Here is a 23803-nt window from a genome sequence, read left to right as displayed (position 1 = left end):
CTTTCGTTTTCGCGCATATGTTGCAAATCACTATAGTTTCGCAATACGGTATTGTGGAAATAAACCGTAGGCGGTGAGGCGTGATAAATTTTTCTTTAAACAGAACTCGTCCCACAGTACATAGGAAATCCTAATAAACAGGAGTTTCGCTATTTCAATGTGTTTTATTGTTGTTCATTAAAACTATATTGCTGTTGGGGGCATATAAGAATATGTCGTTTTTTTTATACTAAAATTATACAAAATTCATTACCAACTTTATTATATAGGCTGGCGTGGTTAGGGTGCACAACTGCACATTACAAAAATAAAGATTGAATTGCAGTTCTATAATTTCGAAATTTTTCGATCAAATAACTATCTGTCAGATTTTTATGAGGGTTTTGTCCCACATCAACGATATCAATTGACAATCGTTCAAAAAAGCTAAAATAAGACTGCATGCGCAGCGTTTAGGCGCGTGCAGCCTACTATATGCCAAAAAATGTTTTAAATCATAGGGAAGCCAATTAATTCGTGCAGCATTTGCTGTTTATTTTAGACCATTAACATGAAACATATAACACATAAAAGCCCCTGAAAAGTCGCCGGGGTAAAACCACCTGTCAATGGTTTCGGATTCCTAAAAAAGACACCCTAAAAATATATATCCATATATTGTACTACCGAAGGGAAAACCCCATATAGCGATACGCAGGACCAAACGAGCTAGCTTTTGGTTCTTCTTTTGTTACTATAAAAGCAACGGGCGTAACATTTTTTACATCTTGATACTGTTGTAACGAGAATTGCACAGGGCGTCTAATTCCCGATGATTACAATTCCCGACGTTTACAACGCTATGCATTTTAGGTGAGTAAAACGTCACAAGATGCTTGTTGAACTGCAAGTGTTTCGCGTAATTGTATACTTCTTTAATAAACGTAGAATACTTTCATATGCATCACCAAGGTGCGACTGTCAAAAATCACAGTGCGCTTTGCATAATTTAATATTGTCATAAATGGATAATTAGGAAAGAATGCGTTTAGGTTTTTTTTTCAACGTATATTAAAAAAAACAACTGTGGCAGAGGGCTCGCTACGATACGAAAATGAGAAGCGAGTTACTTGCTCGAATTACTTCGTGAAAGTGTTCGGATAAGTATTTGAGGGTGATGCGTTTTGCAAATAAATGTATATTAGTTTATTTAAATAGATCGGCATGGTATTTTGTAACGCCTTTTCAAAGCGTTCAAAATCGTCCTTACGTATATTATATTTAAAATTATATATCAGGCAGTTTTTCTTTTACACAACAAACAACACGCCCAGAAACGCAGAATAACAAAACCCATCACTCCGTTGGTCGGTGGGGCTTGAAGCGAAAAAGAAAAAAGGTCTCATTCAAACAATGGTTGGCTATTCAGCGGCTTTAAATAAAATGACTGACATGAGCTATTCCGAAGGTTTTGTGTAACCGGGCAGTTGCAATCAAGACAAGGCCGAAACTCACAAAAAATCTGATAATAGACCATTTCACAATTAATTGCTTTTGCTGGCAAAATCTTAACGATAGTACCTCTCGTTTTTTATTGTTTGTACGATGGTGATTTTTCAATGTTGCGCGTAAATACCCTCAGGATATTTTTCAGAATTTTATTTTTTAAAAGTCTAACAATAATTCTGTTTTATATAGCACAACGTAGCACGAAACACGTATAGTTGAATACTTACAGCGTGTGACGCTGCGGAGTGAGTAACGGAAAGAAAAAGGAGTGGTATACTGGTATATAGGCTTGTACAGCAGCCTATGGATTCAACCTATTCATAGCACACAACTCAGTTGCAGTGACGGCTAGTTGGACAATATGGGGTATGTTGTGCTTGTTTTGTGCGTACAGTATTCTGTTTCATGTGTGTTTTTGTCAGGATACATTTCTACCTAAGTGTGTTCGAAAGTTTATAATTTTTTTTTTGTATTTCGCTAAAGAAATAGCTGGTAAACCTTGCGATTAGACTAGCTTGGACTGGAACTAGGTTTCTGGTACTGATTTGTTTTATTCAAAGGACGAAATTTAGTTTTTGAAGCGTTGTCAGACATAATAATTACAGTACAAGTAGGCTGAATTAATGTTACGACCATGTTATATGAGTGTTAGGTATAACAAAAGCAAAGTCAAAATCATACTCTTGAAGAACCAGTGTTTAGTGATAGAGCATGCTGCTGTTAATAAGTGTTTTTTTTTTGTTTAGCTTCTGAAGATACATTTAAAACAACGTCAAGATGAGTCCCTTTCTGCTTGGGTATGCTCAATTCGTTCAAGCTGTATAAACTAATAGGCAGAAACACACAGGAATTTACGAAGCATAAAAAACAATCATCCTGCGTTAAACAATTTTCGACTCGCTCGACTCGACGTCTATCGCTCAAGTATATTTTTTTGTGTAACACGTACATTTGAAACAAAAAACGCAATACCCCTGCCCCAAAATATTCACGTTCAATGGAGATGAAGGGTAACCGCAGGTCAAATCAACGGCCTAGCGGAGGCATGCAATCCGTTTCTTCGACCATCGTCACGGACGGAAGAGTGTACGAAAAGAAACGGGACCCGCCAGGTTTGTGTTTGTGTGTTTGCTAGTGAATAAAACTGTCTTGAAAAGAGTACAGTACAGTTACAAGGACAGTCCGTTTGTGTCACTCAAACAGGCAGTTCCGTATTGTAGCATGGGCGGGGTACTAAGTTCTGCTTTTTCGATGACCTTTTTTGTTGTGCGCAAAGGCCTTTACAAGGAAACGCGTCAGCCGTCAGCTATTCGCAGCTGCCTTCAAATCGAGCTCAGTAACCGGTCGGTGTTTCCCCGGGTAGAGGCATCGGGAAAATCTAGAACCGGTCTAGACTGGTTGGCGTCGGTTTGTACTTGTTTTGTTCGAGCTTAGTCATTGCGACAGCGGAACCAGTCGCCTGGTTTGACCACAATGTCATTAAATTGAACCCATGCCTATTATAATTTATTTGTGTAAATGAGTAACTTGTTTGAAGGGTGGTGCAACATTTGAAGCTGGGAAGGTCAGCACTTGTTCCCGTAAAGTTAACGTTTAAACAGGCAATATTATTTAACATTATGCAATATAAAAATAATTGTCAAACAAAAGTCAATTTTGTAAGTATCCAATCTATAAAATGAAACAGGTGTGTTGACTAATAAGGGCGCTGGTCTAGAATCCTACCACAACGCACATTATTTGGGTTAGGGTGTGGGTTACCGTTTGGGTTAGGATGGGTCAAGTATTATTATTAAATAATACATATAATAATACTTCACCCATCCACACCCCAAACGCTAACTCGCAAATTAACACAAATATAGTGCGTTGATTTAATAATTGTGGTAGGATTCTAGACCAGCGCCTTAATAAGTCATTTAACATTCTGACGCATCGCTTTTAGTGGAATTAGCCTGTGCGCTATTGCAAAACTTGCGTGAAAGTGACCCCAGGCTGTGACTCGAATGCTTTTCCTAACCTTGAGTTCGTCGAACTTCCGCGTCGCGGTTGATCGCCCTGTAATTTTCCACTCGGCAATATGTTCGACAAGCGTCACGCTTCAGTTGCGCCTATAGGCACAGTTTGTTTGTCTTGCGGATTAAACAAAGCCACACAAACGTCAAAAGCCTCGGAGCGTTATTGTAGCTCGGGCGACGGCCGAGATAACCGATACCTTCGCTCGTTGCCATCGAAATGAAAGTGGTATTAGGGAAAAGGGTTTTCCCTTTGCCTAGAAGTACCGATAAGCTTTTCATCCAGAGATTTGCAGGGTATTTTACAGTTTTTCGGAATGACTATCGGGCAACTTCTTCCCGTTTTTCAAATAAATGTGAGACAACCATCTAATCCAGGGTTCTTAACCTTTTTCGTATGTTTCACCCTTTTAACAAAGATGAATATCACATTTAACACCAATATATAAAATGGTGCCATTTAAAAAAAACGAAAGTAGCAAATTACATCTAGTTATATTCAATGCGACCTGGCCCCTTGCTTTTTGGCACCGACAAATGAAGTACAGTAACTAAGCGAAGCATAACATTAACCACATCGGACGATCAAGAATCAATATGCTACGAGGCTAGGCTCTTAATTAGCAGTGAAATCTAAACTAACAAAGTAGACTACCGATATCTACAGCTGGCACTATTTTCTGTCCCGCAAATTGATGTGTATAATTTGATTGATAGGTAATTTAAATTTACCCCGGTTAAGATAAGCTGATCTAATCCACCCTAACTTGGGCCCAAATAGTACATTAAAGTTATAACTAGGGCGATTATTTTTTGACTTTCATAATTTTGTCAAAATTTGCACGTTTGGTCAAAATTTGTCAAAATTATTTCCAATAACAATCGATTAAAAGTACACATAAATCGCTTAGTATTTCAACTATTTACACAGATTTTTTCTAAATAACCAGCGTATTGTTTATCTTTGCCATTTTAGTAGTTGTTTGTCTTGTTTTGATTCAAAATTTTGTCAAAAAAATATATTTTCAGGTCAAAATTTGTCAAAAATTAAATTTTTCAGGTTAAAATTTCTCATTTTTAGGTCAAAATATATTCGCCCTAGTTATCACCTTTTGGGGATTGTTACAGAATGAATTGTTTTGTGTACCCGCGAAACTAATGCAGTACTTTAAACGACAATATGTTGTTTAAATATCAAGGTATTGCTAATAGGTCAAAATTTTGTCAAAAAAATATATTTTTAGGTCAAAATTTGTCAAAATATCAATTTTTCAGGTCAAAATTTCTCATTTTTTAGGTCAAAAAATAATCGCCCTAGTTATCACCTTTTCAGGATTGTTACAGAATAAATTGTTTTGTTTACCCGCGAAACTGACAAAACGCAATAAACCATCTTCCATTTTCAGGTCAAAAGAGCGTCTACATTATTCCAGGCGACCAGGAAAGGGAAACATACCGGATAGCCACGTTTAGGGAATTTCCGGAACACGTTCCCATCGACCCGGTTGCTTTGGCTAGACACGGTTTCGTATATACCGGCTACAAAGACAGGGTCAAGTGCTTCAGGTAACTATAACAAGAAGAAAAAAACCCTAACAGTTGGTTCGATATTTGTTGAAAGAAAATATCCTTTTAAAACAGGGGTTCTTAAACTGGGGTCCATGGACCCTTGGGGTACGTGAACTAGTTTTAGTGGTCCACGAAAGCATAATTTAAATATTAGTGTATTTTTTAAGTAATGATTTTTTTCAAGGTGAGTTTAATTAAATTAAAACGCTTTTGCCATTTAGACTCCATTTCCCTTTTACATTTTTTCGAACGGAAACAGCTGTTTTCTGAAGCTTATTTGTATTGTAAGGTGAATTTATGACGTCATCTCTAAAATTCCTTGCCTAACTTGGTCCACGCGAAGTAAAAACAAATTTTAGGGGTCCGCGGTAAAATCATAAGTCGGTGGACTAAACTCCTTGAACTAAAAGTAGACCCGGTGGGATTTTGACATCTTTAAAGCTGATTTGAATCTTATTTGGGCAAGTTTGAATTCCAGAGATCGAAAGAGTACGTCTCCCAATAGTTTCTTGCCTATTCAACGAAAGCGAAACTAACCCATTTGAATCCCACTATTACCTTATTTGGGGAAATACTTCGGGAAAATACCGAGTTGGCCTTCTACTAGATTACATTACGTCTATTTTAAAGCAAAAGGCGCTGTAAGGTAGCTTTGTCGGATCTTACAAAATTTAAAGAGTCAGGGCACGACCATCAAAAACAAACAACAATAGAAAACAGCCGATGATACACGCTATACCGTCTTCGTTAAGTTTAACTCATTGCTGGTGTCCATTTCTTGTCTAGATGTCTCCGTTGGCCGCAATTGTTATAAATTATAATTTCGGTATACTTGTGCTGTAAGTGTTATCTTTAGCTTTGTCCTGCATAATAACACACTTCCAAACTTAAATAGGGTAACCGGGTGGCACTATATAAAGACGTTTATATCAGTGATTCTCAACCGGAGTGCCGCGGCGCCCTCGTGTGCCATTTCTAATGCTCAAGGGTTCAAGCTTCTTGCTACCTACAACTATTTGTGTGCAATTGGAGACCATTAGATCAAAGGACACTGTCCTACATTTTTTAAGTTGATTGTGTTGTTCCAGTCCCATTTAAAGTGACATTTTAGTGAAAATACGAAAATTCCAGTGGGGTGCTGAAAATCTATTTATTATTTTGAGGGGTTCCGTAAGCCATAAAAGGTTGCGAACCACTGCTTTATACAGTGCCATCTGATCACCATATTTAGAAAAATACGGCCATTTACAAAGACCTTCAAACCTTAAATTTCTCCTTGCTGCAGCTGCGGTTACACGGTCCACGAGTGGATGTCCGGCGATAATCCGACCCTTCCCAAATGGCACGACCCCGACTGTTCAATGCTGACCGGAATTGACTGCGCCAACCAGCCGGTAAACGCCTTCGGCATCAGGAAGAATATTTTTGGTGGCCTGGGCTCCTTCAACGGACCCCCGAGTCCATCTGTCGATAGCGGTTATTCCTCTTCAGGCCCGTCCACATCTTCGTCTTCAATGAGCAACGGCAAGGTAAAACCCTTGGATCGATTGTCACGCACCCTATTGCTGTGGACGAATGCTGTTCCGGTCAAAGCGTTGATGTACAGTTTGTGCTCCTTCGTTTTTTGCGTGGGAAGTGAACGGTCAACAGGGTTACACTGGCTTAGTATTTACGCCAGTGTTGTGAGCAGGTCATTTTGACATGATTTAGGTCCAAGTCAAGTCGTTATGTATAAATGATAAGTCAAGTCCCTGTCCAGTCATAAGGAGAGCAGGTCAAATCCAAGGCAAGACCTTGTCATAAAAGTAAGACGTTAAACTATTAGAAATGTCAAACTCGTACGATAATTGAGCAATAACTGAACAAGAAAAACGTAAACATTTTACAAGCAAATTATTTTATGTACAAAAAAATTACCTCAATTTTATAAAAAAACTGCCTAACGAAAACACATCTTTCTAACCCAAGTCATTTGTCCGAAAGACTAACATCAATTCAAGTCATTTTTTTCCCAAAAGACTTCAGTCAAGTGTTATTTAAAAACAGTGCATGGACCTAAGTCACGCATCATGTGAGACTATGTACCTGGTTCTTTGTTTTATCAGAAATCAAGTAAACCAACAAAAATGTATTGGGTGAATTTGTTAAAACAAAATTTCAAACTGGTAGTTAAGGTGTTATTCTTGATATTATTTTTCTCTTTTCAAAAACAACTTTTTTAATTTTACAGATGAGTAATTCGGGCGGAAAAGAGTCACTGAATGGTAAGTACCCAATTTTCCTTTACATAGTTGTCTCATTGGAAGTCCTGGTCAACTTTAAGCAACCATACATTTTAAAAGACCTAAATCACGTTTTATAACAGCGATGACCTTGTTTTGTGTTATTGTTCCCAAATTATTATTCATCGAATGGTATTTAAAAACATTACATTTCGATCAATGCCATTTTTTTTTTTTAGGAATCACGCAAAGCTTTCAGAGCATATCAATGCAAGACGCATCGATGGAAAAACTCAGACAACAGAATATAGCCAACATTAGCGTAGCGTCTACCAACAGCAGTTCTGGAGGCAGCAGATACCAAACCGCACGCTACGTCGGGGAGCCAAAGAAGAGAATAAACCCTGTAAGTGACCGAGGTTAAGCTTCTAGCAAGGCTGCCTCAGTCTATTTAGCATTTCTTGGGGACGCCGTAAGCCATACAAGGTTGGGAACCACTGGACTAAACAAATGACCCGCATATGGGAATTTTTGCACATTGGTCACAGTACCTTGACCTATCCCGCAATGACACAATCATTCAAAACATATATTTTTTTACGTTTATCTATATTGGTATGCAGTTTGCAAATAACTTAAAAAGCCTCGCAGTTGCAGGGAACTTGAACGCATAAAACGAAGTTTAGCAACTGAAAATTTATAATAAAAATTTAGGCTCTGTACATCTTGATAAAATACCCAGTTGATATTGTGCAATAGCTGTTTAGCAAGCCTGTCGTGGTTCAGGTTCTAAGTAGCTATAGGCTAATATTTGAATAAAACTGATATTCTAGTTGTCATTTATTGTTGATTTTTCGCTGTGTTTGAAGGACATCGTGTTTGCCACCATCTCTACAGAACAGCACCGCACTCTTTTGGAGTCGCTGGATCTTTACAAAGAAACGGAAAGAAGGTATAACGCCAAGTTGAGGAAATGTTGCGTGGGACAATTGCACTGTACCCATGTATAACCGGAGATATTTGACTTTAAAAGCGCTTTATACGTCCAATGCATCTGTTTTTGTTGGGAAAAAAGGCTAAAACATTTCTCCGATTTGATAATATAAAAAACTCCAAGTTGCAATTTTAAGTTTCCAAAGAATTTTATGTTATTCTCACGAGTTAACGGTATACAGGCCGACAACTTTATCGCATCATATATAAACACACACGCAGACGCCTGTCAAATTAAACTTGAACCTCACGGAAAACCGTGCTTCAATATTAGCAAACGCCTGATTTGTTGGTTACTATATGCAATCCCTTATAATCGTTAACTGATCACAATTTTCTTACGAATAACATAATCTGCCTAAACTTAAATGGTGAAAAACAAACGATTATGGTTGCACATCAATGATAAAGATTAAACTAAGTATACAGAACTTGGTAAACCGAAAATCAGTTTTTTTGGATGTCATATAATAGTTCGCTACTAAAAGCATCATCAGTATCTCATTCAAATAGAATCAAACTTAACCAGCAAGTATTTTTGTCCTCGCAGAAAGTCCTTCAAGGGATGGCCCAAGACCTATGAGCAGGTGTCCACCATCGAAATGGCCAGCTCCGGCTTCTTCTACCTTGGCAACCTCGACCGCACCCAGTGCTTCTCGTGCGCAGGTGTTCTGCGCAACTGGGCGCCAGGCGACAACATCAGCAGCGAGCACCGACGTCACTTTCCCGACTGCAAGTGCGTGTTTGAGTTGGAGTGAAAGCATATGTTTGAACACCTTTCTGTTTGACAGAAAGTTAAAAAAAAATTAGGCTATTGGTGTATCATCTAGAGAATTTTTTACTGGGTAATTTTATGAGAGTAAAGTCAAAGATAAAAAGAAAATAAGGATAAAATGATTGTGGGATATAGTGAGGCGCAGAATAAGTATCAAAATACACATAAATATCAAATTATGTTTGTATAACATTAAGTAAATATTTTTAGTCTCTATTGGCTTTCAACACGGTGGTGGTAGTATATATAGATGACAGCTGTGAATAGAAATGCTGCTAAGGTGATATTTCACTATATGTTAAATCTCCGATCACGATGCTTAAATTTATAAATAGTTTCAAGCTACATTCACACAAGGTTAAACCTTTTTACTTTTACGTGTCACGACAACCTACAACATCCAAATGGAAAAAAACTATGAAATGCAACCAAACTTATTTGACATCTAAAGAAGGGGCATCGCTTTTTTTCGCTCAGGCTTAAAGCATGCAAAAGTGCACAGAGGTTGGGCTTCCCGCCCACTATAGCCTAATATCTAGTGACTAGACGGTCGTCATTTACCTACCCTGATCAGTGCTCCAATGCCATAAGCATCAAAGAAGTATCAGCCATCAAGTAAATTGCTAAAGTATTAAGGAAAAAACACAATTATTTTCCAGGATGGTGAACGGCAACGAGCCGAGGAACGTGTCTTGCCGTATGCAGCTGGTGGCTCCTCCGGATGCGAGTCCGCAAGAGCAGGAGGACCTGAAGAGAGTATTCACCCTGAGCAACGCCGTGAGTCCGCACATGGCCAGAGAGGAAGCTAGAAAGGAAACGTTCGACCGAAGATGGCCTGCCACCAAAGTGAACGCCACCGTGGACCAGATCGCCAAAGCCGGATTTTTCTTCCTGGGTAAAGTTTATGGAGTCCCAAAAAGGATGGTGTTGTGCTAATCTCTAAGTATACGCCCCGGGTATACTTTTTACCTTCTACACAAAGATTGGCCAACGGACACCACCCTGGTCCAAGCCCTACCACTCAAATGGTCTAATTTCTTCCCGCGGATCTTATGTATAATGGTAAACATGTTCCCATCATGTCCAATTGCTATTTTGACATAACATACCGCTTTGTATGTCACCATTACTAGTTCCCTAAAGTACAATTTAATTTGACGACCGAGAATTGGACAAGCCGCGATAAACAAATAGTCTTAAAAAATAAAAATCCTTGGTTAGGCGATAAGGGTTAGGTGGTTTGGAGGGATATGGGTTTAACAAAATGTTAGTGCTTTGGAATAAACAATATTTTAATATTTTGCGGTGTTGTGGTGTTGTCATTTCGCTGATGTCTTCGCGTTTGTTTGGCAACTGGTTTGGCGCTAACATTTGCCATAACCTTTGATGTATTTTATTTTACAGGCGAGCGAGACCGCGCTAAGTGCTGGTACTGCAACGGTGGTCTCCAAAACTGGGACCCGAATGACGAGCCGTGGACCGAACACGCCAAGTGGTTCCCAGGGTAAGCCAAAAAAGCCCTTTCAATGATAATTACAATTTGAAAATAGAACAGACAAAATAGTGGAAAAAGGGCGATCTCAGTAAAAATCCGCTTAATTAAAACCATTTACCAGTTGGTGCAATTTTTAAGGTGCCCCTAAATTTTGTCATCATAAAAGTTTAGCAAACATCCAACCAACTAAGCAACCGAAACCATTCCCCTATCACTCAACCAAAGACCCTTACCGATGGGCGTATCCAGACCCCCTCGATGCGCTACTGTCCCTAACTCTTTGCCAAAATATATCTCACGCTCTTTTATTGCCTACATTTTGCAGTACCTAATTGCAGCTTTATAATTGCGCTCTGGTGCACGTTTGATGAACGTGACCGGGTCCATTCTTCTCCCCCAGTTTCGTACCCTTATCTACATCAAAGGGGCTGCGGCGGCAAAAATGGTTCCGAGCTGTTACAAAACGGTCTCGTGAGCGGGCATGAGCGTCTTTAAACGCGAGCTAACGCCGCTAAGACGCTCAGCTGTGGGACGCGAGTGGACGGCGGGCTGCGAACCCCCGACCCTCGGAAGTCGAACGGGCGCAAACCGAACCTGTCGCTTCGTTGCAGGTGCGAGTTTGTGATGCGCGTAAAGGGCGTGGCCTTCGTGCGCCGGCTCTTCGACAAGTTCCCCAACCTGAACCGGCCTCGCATCCGCAACCAGCGCGACGAGTACATGCCAGGCCGCTTTGAGGCCGCGTTGGCCCGTCTGCCGCCCTTGCGAGTGCCCAACCCGGTCAGCGTCATGCCCTGTCGCAACACAACGGGCGGCTTTGGGTCGCCAGCTGCCGGTCAGCGAATGGTTGCGGTTGGCGCCGATCAGGTCCGCGGCCCCTCCGCCGGCCAGTTGCTGATGAGCGGTCTCCCTTTGGACAGTGGAAGTCGCAGCACCTCGCCCAATTTGCTGAAAGACGCGCTGGGCTCGGAAATCGCCGTTCAAGCAAAGGAGATGGGCTTCGGCCAGAAGTCAATCAGAAAAGCTATCGAAAAGTGAGTGTAGGCGGAGTTAATGGCAACTTCTTTGCGGCTAACCGATAACCGCTAACTTTGGTTGATTCTGTTTGAAATGCGTCTTTTTCCTCTGTGATATATACCCTTTTTTCAACGAATTCACAGTTCGACATATTGGGAATTCTTTAAGCATTACCAATTCATTTCATCCCAGAATGGCTAAACGTAAATGGCGCCTACCAACAAAATATATTAAGATTAGAGATGTTAACAACAAAATAAACCAATTTTTAAAACAAATTCTAAAAACGTACGTTGTCTAAATAAAAAACTTTTTTAAACGTATTTCCTTTTTTAAAAAAAAAAAACATGAGCGCCTTATTTTATATCTGCTGCGCTGTAGGCTTATCAATTTCGAACCGTAATGCTTTTAACCAATAACACTGCTTTATAATAACAAAGTTAACCACAGAAACCATTGTTCTATCACAGGAAAATCAACCAGAGCAACTCGAACTTTGAAACGGCCATGGCTCTCATCGACGCTCTGCTAGAAGCTGGCGAGGAAGAAGAAGACGAACCAGAAGAGTCCGATATGGATGAAGAGGCTCCTGGAAGTCCTCCTGGGGAGAATCTCAAACGCAAGGACAGCGCTTCCTCCTTAAAAGGACCCTCCAGCTCATTCGGCGGCCAGAGTGCGTCGAAAAAAGCGAAAACCGCTGACGATGGTGAGATCGCGCTGCGATTTTTTAACCTTCATGATAACCATTTTCGAAAATAATACACAGCTTTCGCAGTAATTTCAATTTAATCCAGAACAGTCGATAAATCGACATTTTTTTATTTTTTTTTATATTTTTTTCGGCTTTATTCAAAAAAGTATGTCATCAAATAACCCGTTTATTTCTATTGAAATTCAAAAAAGTAAGTATCAAATAACCCGTTTATTTCTATTGAAATTCAAAAAAGTAAGTATCAAATAACCCGTTTATTTCTATTGAAACCAACTTTATTATTATTAGCACTAATTGACTAGCTCTTTTGTCTCCCTATTAACTAACACATGACAAAACGATTTTGGACTTTTACCCGCTTAAGTATAGTATTGTAACAGCAATGTTATTAATATAGCCGTTTATAATACCTTAATTTGAATGTAGGTAGTATTTTCAAGATATTAAGTCAAGTCGGGTCGTTCTTTGACAGCTCTGTAATTGCACTCAAGTAATTGTATGAGTCATTAAATTATACATAACGTACATTTAAATTATACATAACATACAACATCATATAAGGGCAAATTTATAGGTCGGCTATTTTTCTTGACAGAACAAAGCGATGAACTGCGTTCACTCGTTCAGGAGCGACTGTGCAAGAACTGCAAGAAAAACGACTCCAACACTCTTGTCAATCCCTGCGGCCACCTGTCCCTCTGCGAGGATTGCTCGACCAAGGTTACGAGGTGCAGGGTCTGCTCGACGAAAATCGAATCCACGATCAAGATCTTTCGAGTGTAAGAGAGTCTTTCTGTCGGCAAGCAAAAAAACTATAGTCCGCCATGTAAATAGGCACCTCTGAGCGAACAGCTATATCCGGTCTGATTTGTCAAGTTGCGCCAATGAAATCTGTCTGTCGCTTTCATTGCCACCACAGAATTGGTTTAAAGGAAACCAACCTTCAATGCCCTGGCTTGCTTTTTAGTTGACATTCAATCGAGCAATGGTGGGGGAAGGCAGCTTCTAAATCGCAGTGCATTCGCCATCGCTCGCAGTTATCTAATACCAGAAACGGGAAAGCAACACTTAAACTGAAGGCAATATATATGGACCTTACTAAGGAAAAAATGCAATCACTCTGTGTCTATATTAAACAAAGAAAGGACGGGCAACCCTACATTCAGCCGTCTCACTTTACAGTCGACAAGCTATGCATATTATAAACAGACAATCTCATGAAAATGAGTACAGTTTATCATCAAATCAGCATACAGCAAACTTTCAATTGGCCTCTTTTCTTAATGGTCCACGGGTGGTTCAGAAACCAAGCCTTTTTAACTGCTTGTTGGCCAATCAGCACAAAGCAAGTTTCAGGTTGCGTTTCCTTGCAATTTTGAAAATGCTTATGAACTTTGACGAAATGCGTGCTGTTAGTGCCATACAATGTAGTCAATATTTGGCGTTACTGCGTAAAAATGTAAATAAGCAGGCTAAAATCTAAGTGTAAGGAGAACCAATTAAGAAAAAAGGTCACAAAATCGTTTTTAGTTAAAGTTTAATACGGCTTAACACAGCTCTGTTATCTCTGTGACGTATTAACATTTCGTTTAGAATATAAGCAATGAAACTTAGAACGAAAATATACACAATATTAGTTTTTATGACTTTTAACTATGCCCTGCGGCGTTCTCAAAAATTTACAAAATTTAATGATATAATAATACAATGATGAACTTCAAAATTTAAACCAAGTGTTAATGAATATTTTTGCACTTGCGATTTTATCGCTCAAAAATTGAAATGTCCAACATTGCAAATTTTGATTTTTTTATAATAAAGCGTTGTGCGTGATTTTTGTTGTTGCGTAAACCATGTAGCGAACTTAAGATTCCGACAGAGCGCTATTAAACGTCTTATTATGCAAGACTGTGGGGAAAGGGTATGGGATGAATGGGGGACACCTGCTTGGCATTGGCCGTTTGCTGTCGACACTTGGGCGCTGCTGTTTAGGCCCCGGATTTTTTGCCCCTGTTTTGGCTTATGGGCGGGTATTAGGTGGTGTTAGCAATTGGCTTAAGGTTGAAAATATTCGGGAAGTTGGTGATAGTTATGGATGGTGTTTGGGAATAAATAAAGGTTGTATCTGGCCTTATTTAGTCCATTTAGATTTGATTCCCATTTTGTCATTATTACAACTATTAGGTATTAGTCCTATTTACGCCCTATTCCTAACTGTATTTTATTCCCAAGTTGATGTTGTTCTTATTTTGGTCTCAAGACTGAAGTCTCTTTAAAGATATGCAACTGTAAAGCCTATATAATAAAAAATTGCAAGCGATTTAAGAGAAATACAGGTACACCTTAAAAATTTCGCCACCTTTTTAAATGCCTCTAGGTGCGCCCCCAAGTAAAAAAGGTTAAGAAACACTGGTTTACGGTATTGTACATAAACACTTGTCGATGTGACAATTCAAACAACTGAAACATTTGTTTTAGGCGTATGAATCTCGCTTTTGCTAGCACCAGAGGCAATAGCTGCCAGTTTGGGATACTAGTTTTGAATTTTAATAATAAATTTCACAGCCAAAAAGGTCGAGTAGATCGACAGCATCTTGATTAAGACGTTTCGATACGAACTTGTATCATCTTCAGTTAGTGTGGCTGAAAAGCAAATCAAAGCATCCCTTATAAAAGGTAGGACGCAATTTTTATCATATAAGTTTTTACAGTTGGAGCCTTTAGGTGTTGAATAGGTAGAGCAGTCTAGATAAGGTGTCTACGTTCAGTTCAGGGCTGCAGTCTTGAATAGATAGCGACTCGAGTAGCCGCAATCTAAACACGTCTGAAGCCCCTCCGAGCACTTCGGGTTTGCAAAAATCAACCTTATGGTCCGAGTGCTGCAGAAGATGTCTGCAAAATCGCAAAAACATGTAGCTGAAAACTCGTTCTAATCGCACAAAGCCCAATAAAATGCTTTTTAGGTGTAAATTAAAAAAACTTTTAATTTTAGAAGAAAATGTGACGATGAGGCACATAAAAGTGGTTCGCATATTTTTCGATATAATGATAAACAAAATTTGCACTTTGTATAGAGTTATAAAGTTGTTACGACGCAAACTGCTATAGTGTAGGCCAGTGGTTCTCAACCTTTCGTGCTTCGTGGCCCCCTTTGAAAGGCTATCAACCCTCGTTGTCCCCCTGCTTATAAAAATACCAAGCATTGTGTTTTAAGTCTTCTCTTGTTTTATTTCTATACAGCCATTAATCAACGAATAAATGCACTTACCTTCTAAAAATTTAACAAATAAGCCATTTTAATTTAAACTAACTTAGTTAATCATTACAAATTTTGTTCTTCGACGCCACCAAGGTTTTTTTTTATATTTGGATCTGTTTTGTACTGAGCCAAGCAATGTCACTACATTCGTCGAGATGATTACTCGATTTTCGTTTCAATAATGCGTTACGATTAGCCTACTTGACTAAAAGGCTGCATAAACCGCTGAATGTTGGCCTAAAAATGACCTTTTGAATAACCCAGTAGCGTACTTTTATGCGTTTTACGGTGGAATGTTTCTTTAGCAACTGAACGCCCTTAAAGGAAATTGCAAACCGTTGCACCTGGCAATACACACTAGTTGCTCGCCTAACAGCATTTTGTTGGACACTTAATGATTAAGCGAAGGGTATCGGCAAGTAAAAATTGGCCGCTCGAAAAAACGCTGACGCCGCACGATACATGACTATCTACAAAGCAGCACAGTCAGGTCTCTAACCAAACTTGCGACTCGCGAACGACCAACTAGGCGTAACTTTCCGCGATGAAAAGGGTTCAATATTCTACTTTAAACATCCCTACTGACTAGTCAAAGCAGGTGTCAGAAAAATGTGTTACAAAACGTTACAGGAAAGGTTTACAGTCATAATAAAAACACAAAATTAAGTTAAATTAAAAAAAAATAGTTACACTTTAGTTTTCGCAATATCTAGCTGGAGAGTTATGCCGGTGGCTCCCCAATGACTTCTCCGTGTCCCCCCAGGGGGGCCGAGGGCCACGGTTAAGAAACCTTGGTGTAGGCTATAAACCGGTTAAAGACGTGTTTGGGCTAAGTTGAAACCACTTGCGCAACCGTATACTTTAAATGCACTGTTAAAGATAAAAGATACGTAGTCACGCGTGCAACAAATTGTGATCTAGCCTTTCTGAAGTCGTTTTTTCACTAGCGATAACGGCTTACGTATAATAGTAGGCTACCACGGAAGCCATCGGTGGTTGTTTCTCGACTCCCTCCTCTCTGAACCTGTGTAGCTCTGAAGAGCGACGGTCTCGGTATAGCCAGAAGTCGTGAGTTCGAACCTTACTGCAGGATTTTTTTAGCCTGACTTGTTACCTCGTTAGTCTTCCGTGGATTCCGGTGTAGGCTACTTTTTCAAAGCGCTCCACCAAAGTTCTTGTCCGTCTTTACAGCGTTACCATGGCATTTTTAACACCATTGAACTCTTCTAGGAGAAAATTACTAACGAACTCTAAAACAATTCGAAGAAAATCTACCAACGAATTCTAAAACCAAATAGTTCTTCAAACAAACAACCAGACCATGGTTTTTTTCGTTCATTTCGCAAATCTTTTACGCCCTACTTGCAAAAAAGGAAATTCGAGTTCTGCCAGACCTATATGCCTAGTTGATATTCCAGGCTTCTTTCTAGGTGATATCTTGGACTCTTATAGTTACGGCGTAATTTTTCCGTGAGCCTACATACTTTTAACACTTACATTTTAGTAGTTTCCATTTCCTCGTTTCGATCAATAACTATTTAGAACAACCATCGGCCAAATTTTTAGTGTAGTATTAAAAAGTAATCAATATTTAATCTGTTGCGGAGAAAGCATAAAAGATTTTTCTCGAAAAAACAATTAACGCTTACATTTAAACTTTGGTTGTTTAAACAAATGCTTTTTAGCCCCATGTTGTACGTTTATATTACACTTTGTTAAATTCCTATGCCAATAATTATGCTCCTGGTACGTTTAACTTTTTACACAAAATAGGCTACATTCAACTTTTTTGAGGGCAATTATTTTACGAGGAAAATAAGATTTGTTTCGCAATTTTTTATGTACTTGCCAAAGGCTTTAAAAAAACTTTGAATAAGACAAAGAAACCTAAAAACCGTTTAAGCTAAAAGTGCAACACACTTGTCTTGTTAGGATCGCTTTTCAGAACACTCGTAAAGCGTGTGTCATTAACGGATTTTTGTTTTATTTTGTTTCTGATATTTTTTCATTTAAGATAATGGGGTTTTACTTATTTGGTTACAGTTACAGGCAATATCTCATAAGCTTATGCGCACTCCACTCGCACTTGTAACTTAATATCCTCAACTTCTACAACAACCCCCAATAATACCATTGTTTTAAAAATCGCGTTTTTACGTATATTTGATACATTTGGCTGTATGTAATTTAGTAAATTTACCACACAACCTACTATAGCTTGATACATATTGCTCAAAAGTAGTTAATGCGTCCATTGTTTTTAAAAAGACATACGAACTTTTTCAAAGCTCGCAAAAACCATCAAACATGAAAAAAAACATTGGAGTCTTAGAATATTAAAAAACCCTCTACATTCCCGTTAAAATGTAGCCCTTATGCCGTTTAGTCCTTCTTTATAACAAACAAAACAGTAGGTTCGAAGGAAAAATAAAGTACAAAAATAAACTTGAAGCGGATTTGTCATCATCAACAACAGTAAAAGTCCTTTGTCGTAAATGTCTAATAGTATTTCGGTCGCACGGAAACATCTTAACTTCGGTAACGGTTCCGAACGAGCAAAGACAAAAAAAACTTTTATCAACCACCGGAATCCAGCACTCGTTCGATACGTGTGACCACAAAAGCGCACTTCTCCGCCTCCACCTCGCCCTGTAGCGTAAGGGCTCCCCAGAGCTTATGTACCCCGGCGTACTGGACCGTGACCGAACCGGATCCGCTCTCCCGGTCGTAACCGGTCAGAAGCGGATCGTGACCGACTCCGACCTGAAATTCGAACGTAAATAATATTCATTTAGCATTACTAGCTCTATCATTTGCATAACCTGCAATAGACACGGTTATTTTTTTTTTTGAAAGAGTTTTCTAAATTATTTCACCAGGCGGACCTTTTTATTTACACCAAGAAAACGTAGGAACCGCCCATCATTTAATACATATATATATAATATATATAAATGTATATATAAATATGAAAAGAAAACTTTATTTAGGCTTAATTACTGCCTCAAACCTGTCAAATGACTAAATATAAATAAAGTTCAATCAGAAAGCCAATTTATAACTTTGTTCAAGTTTGTAGAGCTCTGCCAGAAGAGCTGTACAAACTTGATATTATGCCTGGCAGCAATAGCTTATATATTATAACTTTGTTGTCAAGAAATTTAAAATATGTTGTACGGGTCTCTAAACCTTCTCATAATGCTTAAGGCATCAAGTATCAGTTCTTGGTTTGGAAACCACTGGTATAATACCCATGGATGGGAGTAACTATGAACGCTTTTTTGACAGCTTCAAAACACCCCTGGACCTTAAAATACAGAATACATAACTTGTTTCAAAAATAAAGTTTTGAACGGTCGGTAACAAGTTTTTCTTTTGGGCTTAAATACATCACTTTCCTAAAAAAAATTGGGAGAATTTTAAAGACTTGAAACAATATTTTTACCTAACAGATACTTTTTACTTACTTGGCCGTGTAAAGAAAGCAGTGAGGTGTAGATTGTCCTTTCTACTACATCTCTGTCAAATTTGCTTTTTCCTGCACCTTTTCTATGAATAACAGAAACACTTTAGATTCATTCCACTTTGAAAAGGCCCTTGTCTAAATACTTACAAGCTGAAGTAAAGTTTGCAGTGCTCTCCTGGTTTATGCTTGTTGTTTGACCTCAACCATTGTTCCACTGAATGATCAACTTCAATGATTGACATGTATATCAGCTATAATCTTTGTTCAGGGATTTTTAATTAAAAATGTATATGCTATTTCAAGACGTTAGCATCAAATAGGTAGAGTCTAAAAAAGACAAGTGCATATCCTAGATAAAATTGCAATCAATAAAAAATAAATTGTTGGCATGAAATTTTTAATTAAAAATTAATAGATGTGCTAAGAAAAAAAGAAGTAATCTTTTCCTTCTGCCAGGTTTAAAGATGCTAAATTCTCTTCAAAACAGCCACCAGTCAAATCCATTTTCACACAGATAACAAAAGGCTTGGGGGCATCAGAAAAATGAACAATTGGGATTCTCGGTTTCACTCTTTCAGGAGACAGCTCATAAATATACACCCCTTGTTTTATCTTCTTAACATCAACATCACAAAAGCACTTGACTTTTTCTTTGTTTTCCTGCGAAAGGTCTCTGTAAAGTCTCCGCCCTTGTTTACCAGCATTCCAAATAGTGAAAGCATTCCATTTAGACAAGACTCTGGCTTGAAAGGCTTCAAGTCGCAAATCCCAAATGCATTCTTCCTTAATGGCAAAGGTTGTGGCTTCAGGATGATGCCTGTACATAAGAAGGTGCTCATCCACTCTGCACAGGTTTCCGCCTAGCTCCACAAACTTTAAGAAAAATATGTAGTCCTCTGGCACTCCATGGCCACCTTCGTTAAACCCACCGACCATATCAAACACACTTCTGTGACAAAACCAAGTCGGCATCACCACAGAGGGGCCATTGGAAGTGTAGATTTGCAAAGGTAGTTGTTCTTGAGTGAGGCTGTTGATCCATTTTGTGTAGCGCACTGTGGAATTTTCTGGATTTCTTGTCACCTAAATACATATTGAAAAATAAATTCAAGTTTTTTGGATTCAAAATGAAAAAGTAAAATTTGTCTTGCAACTAAGCTTGTTGTTTAACCTTGCAACCAACAATGGTTTGTTTCGGAAGTTTAGCGGCTCTCTGAAATTGTTGCAGGATCCTTTGTTTATCCATGGCGTCATCGGCATCCAGGAAGCAAAGATACTCTCCATGGCTTGACTTTATCGCCTGATTCTTAACATATCCACAACCTGGTAAGAATGGATTTTAATGCCATGCTTGTAGAATTCACAAATACAATTAGCTTCAGTTTTTATTAACATGCAAAAAATACAAACATAACAGAATTACATAACTGTTGCGAACAAGCATAATAATAATAATAAAAAACGCTCCTTTGAAAATGTTCTGTAATTTATTGCAAATTGTGTCTATCGTGTTGTTGCTCATGTTTTTTCTTTCCTTTGTTTCATACATTGTACTACAAGCATTTGGTGTCATTCACCCTGAAGCCAGTCTGCATTTTGTGGCAGCAATTTAGGTGTGCACTGTTCACACAAAATTTATGTGCAACTTCTACAGAATGCAAAATGGTACTTCACTAAACTAGTTATCAGATTTAACGCCTAATAAAAATAAAAAAACAGTTTTGGGCAATCTAACAAACCTTTTGGTGAACCAGTTGTATTTTCAGTTATGACAAGTGTAATGTTCCTGTCGTGCAGTTCCTTTCTGTAGTTAGAAATCACTGTGAAAGATCCATCGGTGCTACTGTCATTATAAATACACAACTCCATGGGACCGTTAAATGTTTGGTGCAAAACAGATGTTAAACATTCGTCAAGCCATTTCTCCGCATTGTAAACGGGCAAAATAATGGAAACATATGGTGTTGATTTAGACATTCTAATTAGAATTACGTTAAACGCGAGGCATGTTACTCACTTAATTACCAGAAAAAGAATTTGTTTACATTCTTATTTTACCATTTTACACATGTGAAGAGATAATAGTACGGAAAATTCCCAAGCATTTAATACAGGCGGGCGCTTCTTCCGAACATTCTTGTGAATTAAAGACAATCACGCTTTTTAAACCACAATTTTTTATTTTAAAAAAATATAATTTTATTTTATTGAACGATATCTTTTTTCTTAAATGTGAAGTTTTTGAACAAATAAACTTTTGGACAACGATGCGCATGACTGCGCACGATTTGTTTTGATACTAAAATATGGCGGGGGAACTAAAGTTTAGTTATATTTGGCTGTAACCTAGAAACATAATGGGGTCGTACAACAGCAAGTTTGTCGTAGAAAAAGAAGAACAAATAAGACATCTGAAGCCAACTAGTCCGCAGTGGCTGTACACACATGCCGAGAGTTGTGGAATGACTTTTGCTGAGGTAAGAATTGTTCAAAAACGATAAGACTTTTTTTTTTTTCCAATTTTTGTGTGCAATTTAGTAATTGCAGTAAGTCAGACTGCAATGGTAATATGTATCCACAATGCAATACAAAAGGTTTCTATAAACTTTTCTAATTATAGAATATATTGTTCACATTTCAGGTTTTGCGATGTTGGCGAAGATTTGCCATGCTTGGACCAAACCCTAGTGGCATTTTAACCAAAGAGAGTTCTATTTGGAAGTCAGAAGACAAGTTTATTCAAAAAGTATATTTAAAAATGTAGTTCTATTCTTCAATTTTTATAAATTTAAACAGGTTAAAGCAGTTTAATATAACCAACTAAAACTGTTTTCCATAAATTGTGATAGCTTCTTCGACAGTTGCCATGGGACAGAAAAATGCAGCTCTCCTTTCAAACTTACTGCAATGTTATCGACTGGTTTCAGAACATTGATCTTTTAACAAAATTAAAGGGTTTGTGGTTCATTTATATATGTATACAATTTACTTGTGGACTACCATTGTGTTAAACATTAATGTTAGATACAAATGCTAATCTAAAGCAGCCTCCATGTTTTTAGTCGTTTTTGGCGTTCTGAACAATGGTCAACCTTTGACAAGCAATCTATTGTTCTCAATCTTGAAGAATGTTTATCCAGACAAAACTGTAAATGAGCAAAATCAACTTGCTAAAAATTTTGTTGTTCAGGTAATGATGTTAGTGTTGTTATCCTTTTTTTTTAACTTGTTATCTTAAATTAGAAAATGCAGCTTTTTAAATACAGGAGTTCTATTAACACAACTATTAAAACCCCTACTGATAAATTAAAGAAATGCATTTAAGTAATACCTTAGATCTTAGAATAATGAAAAAATAATATGGTTCTAAACTAAACAAGTAGTGCCTGTAGTTTCACTGACATAAATAATATAAGATGGTTTAACATAAAATTTAAAAATCTTGTGTATTATGCTAGCCCCCCCACATTTATTTTATATTTCCGTACAAAACTGGATGTACAACAGGCAGATGTTGCCCACCAAGGTTATGTTGACGAGGAACACTTCATTGAATTTGCTCAACGCATTCCTATTGATGAATTCCAATCTATGCTCGATTTTGTAGTTATTCCTAAAGATTTGCAAACTGCCAATGCCACTGAGTCAGACGATTAGATCTATTCAAGATTTCATACAAGAAAGCTTGTATAACAACACCAGACGAGCAAGTCGTGCAAAACAGATACCTTGTACACAAAGCATATAGTGCATTTTAATTGATTGTTGGGGTCATTGAGACGAAAGCACCGTCAATATAGCCGTGTTGCCAGTGGTGATGCCCAATACTTTTTTACAGCAGTTCCATTAACTTGAGTGCAATTAATTTAAGCCTCGCGCTTTATGCCGATTTCGTAAAACGAAACATTTCGGCAAACGCATCGTAATGCTCCAGTGAACTTCTTTCGAGTTGCGACGTTGGTAAAATCACTGTGCTGCTATAACTTTGGATACATGAATAGATCAACAAGCCCCGCAACTCTTTACAATAAGGAATCTTTTATAGCAAATTTCTAAATTTCCCTGCTTGTGCGATCCTGCGTTTTTCGAAATGGGGCAGTGAAAAGCCGATGTCTTGTGCATTAAGGTCGGAATCATTTTTCTTCCTCGAATATGTCAAAGTTTTAGCGGCGATTTTTAAACGACTTTTGTTATTGATAATTTAACTTGCTTTGTGTATTTAATGGTGCAATTGAACACACTGTGATAGATTTGATGCGTTTGCACAACAATTTAACAAGTTTACATTTACCTATATCTGTAGAACATAACTGTTTTGCGAATAGATAAAAAATGCACTGTAGAAGGTAGCTTATAAATTGTATATTATGTATAACGCAAGCTCTACCAGCAGTATTGTTGGACAGTTGATAATTTACCTTTTATTTCGTCTCCCCTTTTCTGCCATAACTTGGTGTTTTTTGGTTTAACATACACAAAATATACAGGCAAAATACAGCTATACTGCCACTTCAATCTGAAAAAAATATTTAGCCTACTAAAATATGGTACAATCATTTTTAAGGTGGCAATTACTAACCTCGTTTTTCCAAAATGACTTTTAAACCACCCTATATGTGGTCTAACTTAACCAGAGATGAGCTGTGCATTCTTCCCTCATATATCTTATTGGCCGTCTTATCGGCAACGTGTGCAACTTCCCAACTATTCTCTTTATAATGTTATCCCATTTCACATAAACATTCTATGACGGAGGCTCGGGTTTTCAGAGTAACAATAGTGTAACGCATTTTGA

The 23803-nt window shown here is 38.1% G+C and overlaps 4 protein-coding genes across 4 annotated transcripts; 2 read left to right on the top strand and 2 right to left on the bottom strand.

Annotated features, from left to right (window-relative positions):
• Window positions 1-1444: 1444 nt before the first annotated feature.
• LOC146164811 (E3 ubiquitin-protein ligase XIAP-like) lies at window positions 1445-14116 on the top strand. Its single transcript, XM_083382769.1, has 13 exons — window positions 1445-1854; window positions 2235-2600; window positions 4910-5069; window positions 6358-6601; window positions 7303-7336; window positions 7534-7700; window positions 8164-8246; window positions 8838-9023; window positions 9722-9957; window positions 10467-10566; window positions 11169-11588; window positions 12042-12277; window positions 12879-14116. The coding sequence occupies exons 2-13, from the start codon at window positions 2486-2488 to the stop codon at window positions 13064-13066; spliced, it is 2169 nt and encodes a 722-aa protein (XP_083238895.1). The 5' UTR covers window positions 1445-1854; window positions 2235-2485; the 3' UTR covers window positions 13067-14116.
• Window positions 14117-17538: 3422 nt separating this feature from the next.
• LOC146164810 (uncharacterized) lies at window positions 17539-19360 on the bottom strand. Its single transcript, XM_083381941.1, has 3 exons — window positions 19156-19360; window positions 19010-19091; window positions 17539-18305 (listed from the first exon to the last, which is right to left on the bottom strand). Exons 1-3 carry the CDS (start codon window positions 19248-19250, stop codon window positions 18120-18122), a joined length of 363 nt encoding a protein of 120 aa, XP_083238067.1. The 5' UTR covers window positions 19251-19360; the 3' UTR covers window positions 17539-18119.
• Window positions 19267-21147, bottom strand: LOC146164809 (queuosine-tRNA galactosyltransferase-like). Its single transcript, XM_083381940.1, has 3 exons — window positions 20748-21147; window positions 20180-20331; window positions 19267-20091 (listed from the first exon to the last, which is right to left on the bottom strand). Exons 1-3 carry the CDS (start codon window positions 20983-20985, stop codon window positions 19429-19431), a joined length of 1053 nt encoding a protein of 350 aa, XP_083238066.1. The 5' UTR covers window positions 20986-21147; the 3' UTR covers window positions 19267-19428.
• Window positions 21148-21363: 216 nt separating this feature from the next.
• LOC146164808 (uncharacterized) lies at window positions 21364-23472 on the top strand. Its single transcript, XM_083382703.1, has 5 exons — window positions 21364-21485; window positions 21650-21754; window positions 21858-21963; window positions 22071-22198; window positions 22516-23472. The coding sequence occupies exons 1-5, from the start codon at window positions 21366-21368 to the stop codon at window positions 22663-22665; spliced, it is 609 nt and encodes a 202-aa protein (XP_083238829.1). The 5' UTR covers window positions 21364-21365; the 3' UTR covers window positions 22666-23472.
• The last annotated feature ends 331 nt before the right edge of the window (window positions 23473-23803 follow it).

This window comes from Ascidiella aspersa, chromosome 2, assembly GCF_963924565.1.
Source record: "Ascidiella aspersa chromosome 2, kaAscAspe10.2, whole genome shotgun sequence".
Taxonomy (NCBI): domain Eukaryota; kingdom Metazoa; phylum Chordata; class Ascidiacea; order Phlebobranchia; family Ascidiidae; genus Ascidiella; species Ascidiella aspersa.
This window is presented reverse-complemented; position numbering and strand designations above follow the sequence as displayed.